Raw genomic sequence first — 13,587 nt, 5'->3', positions numbered from 1 at the left:
ATCTTTACACGTACCGTTCTCGAGGATGCTCCAACTCTGCGGATAACATTCGCATTTTTTCCACGAAAAATAAGCCTCCTGCAGACCACTCGACTGTTTTTTCCTCTTTGGCTACATTCTTTCAGTTCGTACGTTACGCTTTATGCTGAATTCGCTTTTAATGAAAACCTAATTCGCATGAAAAACCCACGTTCGTTATTCACGTCTACCGCTGGAAACGTTTAAATTTAGACGTCCATTTTTGCTTTAATTCACAGCAATAAATGTTTATTTTTATGGTATATATCGATACGTATTGATAGCCTGTGAATAATATTAACTAACATGAAAGACCTGGGATCGAATCTTGTATTAAACATTGTGTTTTTAAATTTCTATCGTATATGGAAGAACAGAATTAATGATTATCATGTAAAAATAATTCCAACAGATTGATTTATAATTAGTATACAGACTTTGATTTCAGCCTGATGTCTCACTACATACTTAGTAGTTGTTGATTGTGTTTACATGGTTGTAGCGCATTGAGCGAACGCCTGTCACGTTGCAACGAAAGATTTGCAATAAATACATATATATGTTACATTGAGTATTTGTAATAAAATCACTTATCAGAAATCGCCTGATTACCTTTATTATACAATTTTTATTTGTGTCACTTAATATTTTTAACTTAATTACTAAATTGCTGTGTTTAAATTTTATGCACGTGATAAGCTACTATAGTATTAATTATAATTAAGTTATGTACATACATATATTGATATAGTTAACTAAATATTTTATATTTGGCGTTTTATATACTCTATATAATAAATTTGCTGTTCAATTAAAATAAAAATATTTTTACTATTAAGTCTGAATTATTTTGTGTATTTCAAAAATCTGTAATATGGCGTGAAAAAAATATATTTCTAACGCAGATATAAAAGCAGGCAATCATAATAAAATTATAGAATTTGTAATAAATTGTCATTATTTCGAGAATAAATAATAGCAAAAATAAAATAAATTGCTATGTAAAAATGAAAGAAAAACACAATAATTCAATAATTAAAATAATTACATTTTTTGTATATAATAATTTAAAATTAATCACAATATATATATATGTGGCAACCACTCAAAAACGCAACAAAATAACGACGTTTCTAAGATCGAGAAGGAAAGTTTGATTAATATGTTTATTTTTAAAGTATATAATTCATAAGTAAGTAAATGCTGTGTAAATATTATACCATTTAATGGCAATTTAATTATTATTATAGAATAAAACCATGTTTCATAAAAAAAATCCTATATGTAAATATCCCTTGACCTTCACTACGAATTTTTTTTTTATAATAAACGGAAATAAATGTGTTGAAGCATCTCGTATATATTATAGATAACTGTATCAATATAGATTTTCAAGAGTGACAGTTAACGATAGCACTTCCGATATATCTCACATGTAAAAAGGTATTCGAATGAGATTATTTCAAATCTAACCTTGATATCTTGACAGGTTTTCTTAATGTGTTATAATGGTATGTATATATATAAATATATTCATAATGTTTACATTCATATATAATACATATGTATGTATATGTATATACATACTACATTAATTACTTTATTATACATCTTCATTGCGACATAATAGGCGTTAACCCAATGCGTTACAACGTGGTACTTTCAATGAACAACTATTAAAGTAAGGAGTGGAAAAATAGCTTGAAATTGAAATTTATTTTAATAATTATTAACTACTTTTACAGCTTACAAGCAATGGATTTTATTAATATTCATAATGATGTTCACCTGAGAGGTTAGGAAAATCAAGAAAAACTTAATCTGTGATGATCGATCGGAATTATAATTATATGATATCATATAAAAACGTATGATAATAATTAAAAAAAACACTAGGTTCCTATTGGATTTAAAACTAGGTCTTTCAGTTATTAATCACTTGTTTAACATATGAAAATATGTACACTCTTACAATAATTGTACTACCTCTTTATAATTTACGTCCAGAAAGCATACTTCTTAAAAATCTGGATTGAGACTGTGGGATTTATTTCACATAGTGAGTCATAAAATTTAACGCATCCAGAATGGAAAATTATTATATGAGTTGACAGATTTTTAGAAAGTGAAGTGCTCCAAAAACAAATTCTAAGCAACCAGAACCAATCGCCAGATGCAGGCGACGATAGTGGAGCAATCTTTGTGACCGAGAGTCGCAGATATTCCGTCCACTCTTTAGAAACACAGCCCTAATGCGCATTAACCGTAAGTAGGGGCCCTGAACGCCCCGGACGCACACAGAGACTACGCTCCTCACGGAGACTAAGCCATATCACAGAAGATTTGTCTCAGATCTGCGATGATGATGCTCACATGCTCAGATCACAATAATAAAACAATTATAATGAATATGCAATTTCATATATAAACTTATGTGTTTTTATATTTTTATCGTATATAGGAGATTGTGATTATTATATAATTATAATTTGGATCGATCATAATAAATTTTACTGGATTGCACTAGGCCGTGCTTAGTGACATTTATTGATTATTAATATTAGCTTATTAGCTTTAATATTAGCTTATTTAAATAAATTAAAAAAAAAGAATATATTTCTTATTTAATTTTAGATAATAGCAGTATTATTATTATAATAAAATATTATATTCGCAGTATTTTATTTTATATGTAAGTAGCAAAATGATATTTAAGCAAGTATCCATAAAAACATACGTGCTCATAAATTATTCTAAAGCTGACATACCTAAACTGGCGTCGTATGTGTTCATATATTCCGAAGTCATAAATTGTGACACCAACGCAGTTTTTCCGACCCCCGAGTCTCCCAGAAGTACAATTCGGTATTTGGGTATCTGAAATGTTAAAAAAATATATTAATATTAAAGTGACCATGTCTCATATAGCTTCCTTCTTTTTTCTTATAAACTGAATTAATAATTTACAAATAAATATTATTTAAATAAGATTTAAATAAACATATTACAAATAAATAAATAAAAAATAGTAATAACTTAAAACAAATAACTTTTTAAATACTGATATATTAGAAATAAATTATATTTTTAATAAATATAGAAAATTTAAATAGGATTTATAGCACCATTACCATTTTATTATCTGTGAAAATGTACAAAAAACATAAAGTAAAATCAAATTAAGACCATCGTTAACTAATGCGTCACGATGGTAAAAAAGAATGCATAGTAATATTACAATACACAAAAAATAAAAAAAATAAGGATCGATTTTTCTTAGCTTTGGCTCAAAAGTCTTGATGTTTTTAAACTTCTTAAAAAACATGTTTTATTTTGAGTTTTGCAATAATGTTAATAAAAAAACATTTTACGCAAAGTGGTCTCATTTTCTATGGAAAATTAATTAAACACACCTCAAATTTTGCCATTAAGAGCGGTAAGGGGTGCATCTACGTTATCGTACTCATAGATTCACCCAATAAAATTGTATTTGAAAGGCGAAAATGACATTTTAGAATATGAACTCTATATTCATATTTAAATATGACGCTCCAATAATTTATACAATGTCATTATCGTTAAATGTCACTTAAATGAATCTATATGTGTACCTAATACAACCCACAACAACATTTATATTTACATTGGATAAAGTTTTCCTGATTATTTTAATAATTATATCGTAAAAAGTGTAGGTGTATATAATTATGCAACTAGAAAAAACAAAATACATTTATTACAAGCTAGTTTTACTTTGTTGCTGTATCATGATTAATTCATTACTATATTTCATTACTCTTGTTAGCTAAAGTTAAAGTCAACATTCAACCAAAACTGAAACGTGTTTATATTTTTACCACGTACTGTTGTAAATTTCATTTCACGTTTGCAAGCTTAATTTATGGTTTCGTCTTTGGAGAGTCGAATTTATACTACGGGTAGTACACACGTGCTCGTGTTACAAGGGTATTAAATTATTTGGCGCGTCTCGTTCCCAATAACACATAATGCGATTCGTCCGTTTATTATTATTAAAATTTTCGAGACGCGCACTCGGTTTTTCGTCCAAATCACATTTAGAGAGCTTTTTAAATGAACGCGTCGAGATTAATGGATTTCGACGCGAGTTTCTTTTGAAATTTTCAATATTTCGCATTAAAGGATAAAGCAACTCACAACAGTCGAAACAATAACACGCAAGAGATAAAATATAGGAAAACAATGAACTTTGTGAGACGAATCTCATTACAGTAGATCAGATTTTGATGTCACGATCGCTGAAAGTTTAGAGTTCCAACTTTACTAAGTATTTTCAAGTTGGATCCCCACAGGTGTATGGGTAAAAATTTCAATTTTACCGCATGTCAAAGTTAGTTTTATTGTTAAAGTTTGTAAAATTCTGAAACAAAATATAAGAGCCGTGTCGAGCGGATACACTCGGGGCTAACATAAAACGAATGTTATTTTTGACATAAGGTAGACTAGTATTGGAATGCATTGTAATGGATTATATATACTTAAAGCTCATTGTGTACAAATAGATAATGAAAAACTTGAATTTACGTTTTATATATTTATTAGTTTTACTACCCTTTATTTATTAAATTAATTTTATTTATCTGGTATTACAAATTTATTTTAATACTCGGCTATATATATAACATTTTTAATTTCTTGTCTATACGTATTGCAGTAACACGTTATCGTTCGTCACCACGTCGCTGTTCAACTGTTAAAAATAGCACAGTTGAAGTGGAAATGGGAGCCAGAATGATATGTAAAAGTGCCACGTCATTTAAGAGGAGTTCTTGTGACATATAGTATTATTCGTCAATGTGACAAGTTAATATTGCAATTTTTTAATCACCAGTCCATTAAAAAAACTGATTAAGAACCAAATCTTGTATTGTAGAGGCAATAAAAAAGTATTATTCGGTATTACAAAGGCCCAAAATATATATTCATCGTATAATTTACATAAATTCAATACATTTTATTATAATGTACTTTTAAAGACATACTGAAATTTTAATGAGCAAAATAATCATTGGAAAAGAATAATCACAAAAAGGTAATTAATTGATACGTATGTTCTATTTACTTTAAATAAATTCCTTACATAATGAAACATGGTATTAATTTCAAAGGGAATTTTTTTACCTGTGGTATTTTAACGAATCTTGTAAAAATATTTTATTCTGATTTTTTATGATGCTGTCATTTATTAAATATACATATAAAATGAAACAGTAGAGTCGCAATTTTGTAACATCGTATTTATACTGCATAATATTTTTTGTCACAAAGATAAAATAATTACAATATGAATATAAATACATATTTTTGTCTGAAAGAAATCACTTTTAATTTATTAAAATCAATATTATTTATCATGTAAAATAATCTATTTTGGCAAAATGCTAAAAAAATTGATTTGATTGATTGCAATATAACATAGTTCATAATACATATTAATCCAAGAATGGTGTAAAATATAATAGGGTCGAAATAATGTGCTTTGGAAAATGAAATACGTGAAAAATATTGTTTTTGAACACACTAGAATTTTAAGAACGACTAAACAGATTTTGAAAATTTAAAAAACTACTAAGCATTGCGTTCCAAATAGTATTCTTTGAAAACATTCGGTGAGTGACGACAAAGGTCTTGCCTATAAAGGATCACACGGAATACACACTCTTCCTAATATTTAAATTCACTTTATTTTTGGTTTTCGTCACTGACTATATTTATTTCATTATTCTAAAAAATATTTTTTTCAAGTACACTGGTCACGCATAACTTTGCAGGTGCGCGTGTAGACGAAGGGTCTATTTAATATGGAAACATTACTATGGTCTAATTTTTTTTAGATGAACCTAACAAGTCTTATCTTTGTGGCAAAAATATTATATTGTGTAATCTAATTTAAATTCCAGCATTCATTAAAGTTTTAAAGTATTAAAGCGCAAATTGAATATGGCTAGGGATATAAAGAGTAATTAATATAATCACACATGAAAATGTAGTTACTGGGGTTTTATAGATAAGTGGTTAAGTACTTTGCGCAAAAGTTTTCGGCGTTTTACCTGAACAGCTTCATCATCTGGCGGAGAGCTGGGTGTACTAGAATCCACCTGTTGGTAACCGGAGCAACAAGAACCGTCAAACGGTGATCGATCGCTGGCTCTAAGACAAACAGAAAATAAAAAATTAAACTATTGAAAATAATAAGTAATTAAAATTTTAAATAATTGTGAAATATTCTGTGATATGTAGACAATAAATATAACTTTCTTAATCTTTTTTATAAGACTAAGATACTTTTGATATATTTGCATCGCTTCTTGAACACACCTCCAAACATCTGTTCACGCCTTCAGAGAAAACACAGTCTAGATGGTTACTTTGGCGATTGGTAATATACGCGGGAACGACTGTATTATCTAACACGCGTCTATTGTGCTTTTATTTTATTTATTACGCTCTTATTTTGTGGTAACAAGACTTCTCTTCCATTGTGATATGTGGTATTACTTCACTTTTCATTGTTAAAATGGTCGTTATGGTGATCTGTAATGGCGCATGTAATTGAAAACCCTCACAAATATAATAATTAAAATATTAATTCACCCATATATATTATAGTAAAATATCTCGCATACATCCGTACTACGTGATTCTCCCGGGTGGCGAATGGGAGAAGTCCATTTGAGGTAGAAATATTTCTGATGTGTTGAAGGAAAATAATATACCTCCCGTGGACGAACATGCCTGACCTTTCAGGTTGGGGTCGACATCATGAGGTCGACCTCTTTATATAATAAAAAAAAATTTTAACTCACTCATTGAAACAGTTACAACAATAGAGATCGCTCTCTATATATAACCCTATTTCGACGCAACGATTATGAGTGATCCCAACAAAAAATACTGTCGTAGTTTGAATGTCAGTTTGTGAGAGCTAAAATTGATACATAATAAAAATTAGACAGGACAGTAAATGACATGTGTGGTACGGTCGATAAAAACAAACAAACATCCCCCATAGTTTGTTTGTCAGCCAGTGTAAATGTGTGCATGTTTACATACTGTATGTTTGTTTACATATCGAAGGTTACGTAGGAATGTTTGATTAAAATTATGAACAAACAGAGCGCAAGGTCCAATATCCTGTACACGCCCGAATTTCGTCTAAATTAAATATTGAATAGTATTATGAAACCTGCGAATTTAAAACATGTTATTGTTATATTATATAATACAAACGGCAAATAATAATCGTAATGGTTATGACGCAAGGAGAAAAAATAAAAAAATGTGTAATATTAGCACCTCTCAAAAATGATAAAATATCGAGTTTCCTTACAAAATAAATGATATGTAAATTGTTATGAAATATTTTTCGACCACTCTGTACTGTTGTATAAAGCCTTAAAAAATGTGACGTTTAATCGTTATATATTCAATTTCAAAATGTTTTCTTATAAATTATTTAATGGGCTACGAGGAAAAATATGTTTTGTTATTTTTTTTGATATATTTAATGTATATTACGATGTGCCTATCATGATACAAAAGTACATAAGCTTAAGAAAAACCATAAAATATACGATATTTACATCTGTATTACAATATTCAATATAAAATATTGTACTAAGATTACAGTAGAATTTAATATCGAATGTTGTGTTAAATTGATTAACTAGAAAGTCAAAGGAAAGCAGTCTTTTTACCACAGTATTTTAATGCTAGTCTCTACTTGTTGTAAGTTTGATTAAACAAAGTGGTGATTTTAATTAAATTAAAGTGATTAAGCCCCTCGATCTTCTGACATGTGACTATAAATCAGGGCGGAACCAGACTCTTTGCTGTTGTCTTATATATGCATATGTATTTACCCAATGGGTTACATAGATAAATGAGAAGCAACTATGTAAGGCATTAGACGCAAACAATATCTACAAGGAAATATTTCATTAACTGACTGACGTTAAAGACTTTAAATATTTTTTGTCGTTTGTTTAAATGGTTGTTAGAATGACCACTGAATTATAACAAATTGTGCAGGTATTATAAATATGCACCAAATAATTTAAACTATGCATTTTTAACTGTGAGAATTTTTTAACGATTGTTTTCCAGATTTAAAAACACTTCATCGATTAGTTTGAATTTATCAGTGGATGAGCAACATTTTTTTTACAAAATTTACGTTGATTAGTTAATTTGTTAAGACGAAAAAATTTATTTGAAATTCAGGAATAACATTAATGATATATTTGATTTGTAAAATCTAGAATTGAAGTTAATAGATTTTCAATTCAGTAACACATAAAAGATTTGAGAAACGATTTGGAAAATAATAAAAATTATATATTATTTCTTACAATATAAATATTGTATTAAAAAACGTTTAAAATAGTTTTATGTTCCAGAAAATTTTATAAGAAAAATCTTAGATCAAGATAAAAATAACAGTATTTTTTATAATTACACAGTTGTACCAATTTTTATAAATAACAAAATGTAATTAAAAATATATTTATGAATAAATTGATGGATATGAAAGTTAAGAAACGGAATTATTATATTTTTATTAAGTTCTAAATAAAAATATAGTTTTTAGCTTAAAAAAAACTATTGCTCTAGATAAAATATTAAACATAAGTTATGGAAAAAACTATTTAGATATTTATAACATTATATTTTAATTAACATTATGAATATTATTTTTAATACAAAGTGTCGATATCAAATTTGTATCAATATTGTATGTATTGAAATGAAAACATTGTTTTCGCCACACAGATTAAATTATCTGATTTATATAGAAAGTTATGCACTAAATTTATACATGTTATTAGTTTTCATTTAGCACGTGCTTATTTTTGATAACGGTTTTGTTAAATGATAATAAATTAGTATCATAAACCAATAATAATAAAATTACAACTTCCTATAAAAATAAATTCATTTAAAAAATCACATTTATTATTAAAAAAGAACTGAAAACTGACTTTAATATTATTTTATTTAAGATGTAATTTACTTGTAATATTTTATTCTGAATATATAATATTGAGTATTTTGGCAAAGCAAAAAAAATGCTATCAATATATCTTTGTGGCACTAATTATAATAAAATATTTAATACATATTCTACCGTTTTTGAGTAATGACAATACTCTTGCTTGATTTTAAATAAAAACAAGGGTTAAAACTTCTAACTATTTTTTGATTTTAATCTAAAATAAAAAAAAATAAAACCCCTAAAAATATATCATCAATATAAAATATTCATACATACATATATATCGATTTATATAAGATATAATACGAATCATATTGAAATGTAAATTTATTCATTTAGTCTTTGTGAATTTTGATCAGGTAGTGTAAAATCAGGTTTAAATTGGAAAAGTGATATTTAATTTTAAAATGATTTCAATAAATTAATAAAATCTTTGACAAGCTAATATTTTTTTATTAATAAAAAAAATTTCATGCTTTAGCATATTTTTTTTACATATAATAATAATATCAGATATAAAGCAAGAATTTTCCTCACTCGCATATGATAGTCGTTATATATTTTATTTTAGTTTGCAATTTCCTTTGTTAGATCCTTTTATATAATGTTGGATGTTTGTACAGTACAGAGTGGTCAGAAAACGTGACCCTTCGACCGTCCGATAGAAACCCTTGACGATTTTCAAGAGGGAGAGAGAAAATGGTGGTCGGAGGTCTCTCGAATGTGGCCTCTCTTTGGTTTTTGAGTTCCCAGCTGAAAATGCTCGGAGAAAACTTTTTCTTTTTTATTTCTTGCGAAACGACGCAATTTTTCTTTTTTAAGTGATATTTCGAATACAACACTTAAAAATACAGGAATAAGTAGCTAATAATTTAGCAAAATGGGGCAAGAATATTTTATATCGGTAATATGCAATTAAAATAATAATTGTCTAAATAATATAGCAACTGACTTTTTACCGCATAATTTGACTATAACTATAGCGGGGGACGAAAAATAGTAGATCAAGCTTTAACCCTTTCCACGCTATGCACATCATAAGATGAGTAGTTGAATCGAGTCACCAGCGCTGTTTTAAAACAAAACTAGTGAGAGATAGTTGTACATATAAGATTTAAAAATCAGTTCAAATTATTCATGAACGATTTCATTATTATAAATATTATAATTTGAGGTAGAACAGTAAAAAATATAAATGTAAACTAAAGCATTTATTTCACATAAGAAAAGTGGTTTCTAGATCTCAAATACGATGAGGTCAACGGGAAAAATTGAGTGCCGCGTGAAAAAGGTTATTCATATGTTTTTTTATTTCGATTAATTTCGCCAAGAAATAAATTTAATTTAAATATTCAACTTTTCATGATGTTTATTATTAGGGGTAATCAGCCATAATGACTTAGTAGCCACAAATGATCGATTCCTTTCACGTGTTTCTATTAACAAAGGTCTGCTTTGTTGTTATTTTAACGCTGGTTTGGTAGTGGGCATTGGTATGACTAGACCATTTAATATGGAATGCACAAAACGGGGAATTGGAAATTCATATCCATTAATAGCAACAGTGTCTCAAACGCTTTTTTGATAAAATGTATACCTAAGCTAAAGAGTGCGCTATTAAATGTCAACGTGTAAATATTTAATGATGAGGAATAATACATATTAAATAAATATTTTGTAAATAAAAATATTAAACAGAACTTATTAAATAAAAACATTTGTAATATGGTCAAGACATTTTTTAGGCTACTCATTGATTTTTTTCGTCTTATTTAATATGTGTTTACGGCCTATGATCAAATATTAATCAGCTCTTAGGAGTTACTTATGTCTATTACATGTTTTATGAAACATCTGTCTGCTTTTCATATATTATTAATGCTACTCCACTATTCAATTTATTATGACGTGTGTCAAAATATACTCTTCAATTTTTTAGACAGCCAAAAAAGTATTGCATACTATTTCAATTTCTCACATTTCACAATTACTTAAGAAAATGTTAAATTTTCATACACTTGGAATAACAGAGTATGTTTGTAGACATTTTAGAATTGGATGTATGTATAATACAACAATCGATTATTTTTTATATAATATATCCACCATTTTCATATATAAGTACAAGAAAATAAGACAACTTCATATTCCTAAAATTGATTAAAGCAAATATATATAATATCAAGTTATTATATACATATATTAAAATGTAATATTGAGTATCTAATGAGTAATGCATATATTAAGAAGCAAAATTAAAAAGCAGTTCTTTTTGTTATAGACTTACGTGTAACTTTCGAAGGTTGTTTGAAAATTCATTACGATTTTTTAATTTGACTTTATTCTCTCGTTAAGAGTTTGAACAACTATGCAAATCCGCTGCGTCACGGTGCAACTTTTAATTTGTTGTGACGCAAAAGCATTCAAGTTTCAGAATTTACTCTGAATTAATTTCGCGGAAATGAAAGAGGGTTTTATTATGGTAACGAGTAGTTTGCGGTATGTACTTCAACTCGCTTCAATCGATGTGCAAATAACTGCAGATGTTTTGTATTGAATAAAATTAAAATATAGTTCATTTTAAAGTAAAATAAATATATATGTTGCTCTTAAAAATATTGCAGTTTTAAAATTTTCTTTGAAGAGCTTTCTTATAAAACATATGATTATTTTTTTTTATTAATAGCTACAATGTAATTATATATTTTTTTATGATATTAAGGTATTTATATTACTTGAAATTACAAAGATGATAAAAAGCTTCAGTTTGGATTGGTATATTACGAAAATACACATGTACAATAATAAAACGAGTAATCTGCTATTCAAGATGGAATACAATAGAGAAAATGATTGAACGATTTTTGTGAATGAAAATATAAATATAACATGTGTTAATCGATAATATTATAGCATTGTAGATTAAAAACAATTTCACAAAGTCTGTTCAAATAAATAGAAATACATTTGCCTATTGCGTATGATGTGCTGATAAGATAAAAAAATTGTGGGGGACAATTTAGTTGGCTAACCTGAAGCTATGCGGTACATTGGCAGTACAGATTGCCGTAGCGACGGCAACTGTACAATAAATAGTCTTATAAAATTCGCTAAAAGCTAACGCCATATTTGACAAAAAAACTACCACCTAACAATAATAGTGTGTACGACAAACGACGATTACTAAATATATATATATATATATATTAAAAAATACATGTATTTTGCTTAATATAAAAAATTCGCTAGAAGCTAAGGTCATAATCGACAAAAAAATACTCACATTCTCACAAAAAACTAAAAAAACGACCTTTAATTTTTTAAGTCAAGCTTTTTTTTGAATTTGAAAAAAAATATTTTAAAAATTAAGGTTGGTTTTGGCGTCTTTTAGTAATAGTTACCCTAAAATTAATTTATAAAAATAATGAAATTTCAGTCACAAAAAATGCTGCTTGTAAATAAAAAACGAATCAAGTAAATACAATAATAAAAAACCTTTCTTAAACTTTGAGTCTACAAAGATAGACGAACTACACTATATCATCTACCAAAAATTAAGCGCCATTTATGTAGATCGATGGAAGGGATTTTTTAAATTAAGAAATACGCTTTAGCGAAGATATTCGGATTAATACTGTTAATCAATAAGCAACCACACTTATTTGGGTTTCAAAAGTCGAGCTCTCTAATTTTTATCTTTGAATTCAATAGAGAGCTAAGCAGTAACCAAAAGTATGAGACAACTCAAGATTCGAGGCAATTAAGAAATCTACGATAATTGAATAAGTAGTCTACATATGTTTGGCGAAACAGACTAATAGTTTTTAATGATCTTTGCAAATAATATACATTAATATATTGAATATTTGCGAAAACTAAACCGACAAAATTCTTGCAAATTTTAACGATGCTAATTTTATAATTTTATTTAAAAAAAGAATGATTAACGTAGAAAGTTTTATAATATTTAAGATCGTTGTTTTAGAATTTATTGGGCAATCGGCAAAAAATAATGTCGATTCTGACCGCGCGCTTGTTACCAAGTTGATCTTTAGAACTTACTTTTAATACAAAAAAATTTTTAATGAATTGCGGACTTTTTTTTACAAATATTTATATATATATATATTCTACTTAAAAAATACAGTCGTATTTGTTATATTGACTATGTAATTGTTAAACTAATTATAACATGCAAAAAAATATGTTATACATACGATAGCTGTTAATAAGTGTTGTCAGAATAGTATATGTAATTAGTTTCATACATAATTAAGAACTTAGCCGATTGTTTCTCAGTTTGTTTGCTTGCGCAAACAAACTGGAAAGGTCACCTCAATAATAGATGAAAAATATATAAGAATAATAGCAAATTCAAGATAAATTTATCTTGTCGAAAAATAAAATTTGTCAATTAATCAGAAGCACTATTTTGACTAATAGTACATTTTAAGTAATAACATATTAGCTTCCTTATATTTTTTTATACAAACCAATTTAGATATTTGGTCATTATTGGTTATCACATCAAAAGT

The 13,587-nt window shown here is 27.2% G+C and overlaps 1 protein-coding gene across 1 annotated transcript in view; it reads right to left on the bottom strand.

Moving 5' to 3' along the window:
• The window catches only part of LOC148231437 (uncharacterized), a 36,359-nt gene that overhangs the window by 13,214 nt on the left and 9,558 nt on the right, over nucleotides 1–13,587 (bottom strand). Inside the window, exons 3-4 of the mRNA XM_088193700.1 lie at nucleotides 6,108–6,207; nucleotides 2,787–2,895 (exon numbers count right to left, since the gene is read on the bottom strand). Of these exons, the coding sequence (XP_088049826.1) occupies nucleotides 2,787–2,895; nucleotides 6,108–6,207 (209 nt within the window). The remainder of the gene's footprint in view (nucleotides 1–2,786; nucleotides 2,896–6,107; nucleotides 6,208–13,587) is intronic.

Source organism: Plectrocnemia conspersa, unplaced genomic scaffold (assembly GCF_051122295.1).
Source record: "Plectrocnemia conspersa isolate PC_06_02 unplaced genomic scaffold, ASM5112229v1 ptg000009l, whole genome shotgun sequence".
In the NCBI taxonomy this organism is placed as follows: domain Eukaryota; kingdom Metazoa; phylum Arthropoda; class Insecta; order Trichoptera; family Polycentropodidae; genus Plectrocnemia; species Plectrocnemia conspersa.
The sequence above is the reverse complement of the archived record's forward strand: the minus strand, read 5'-3'. Positions and strand labels throughout refer to the sequence as shown.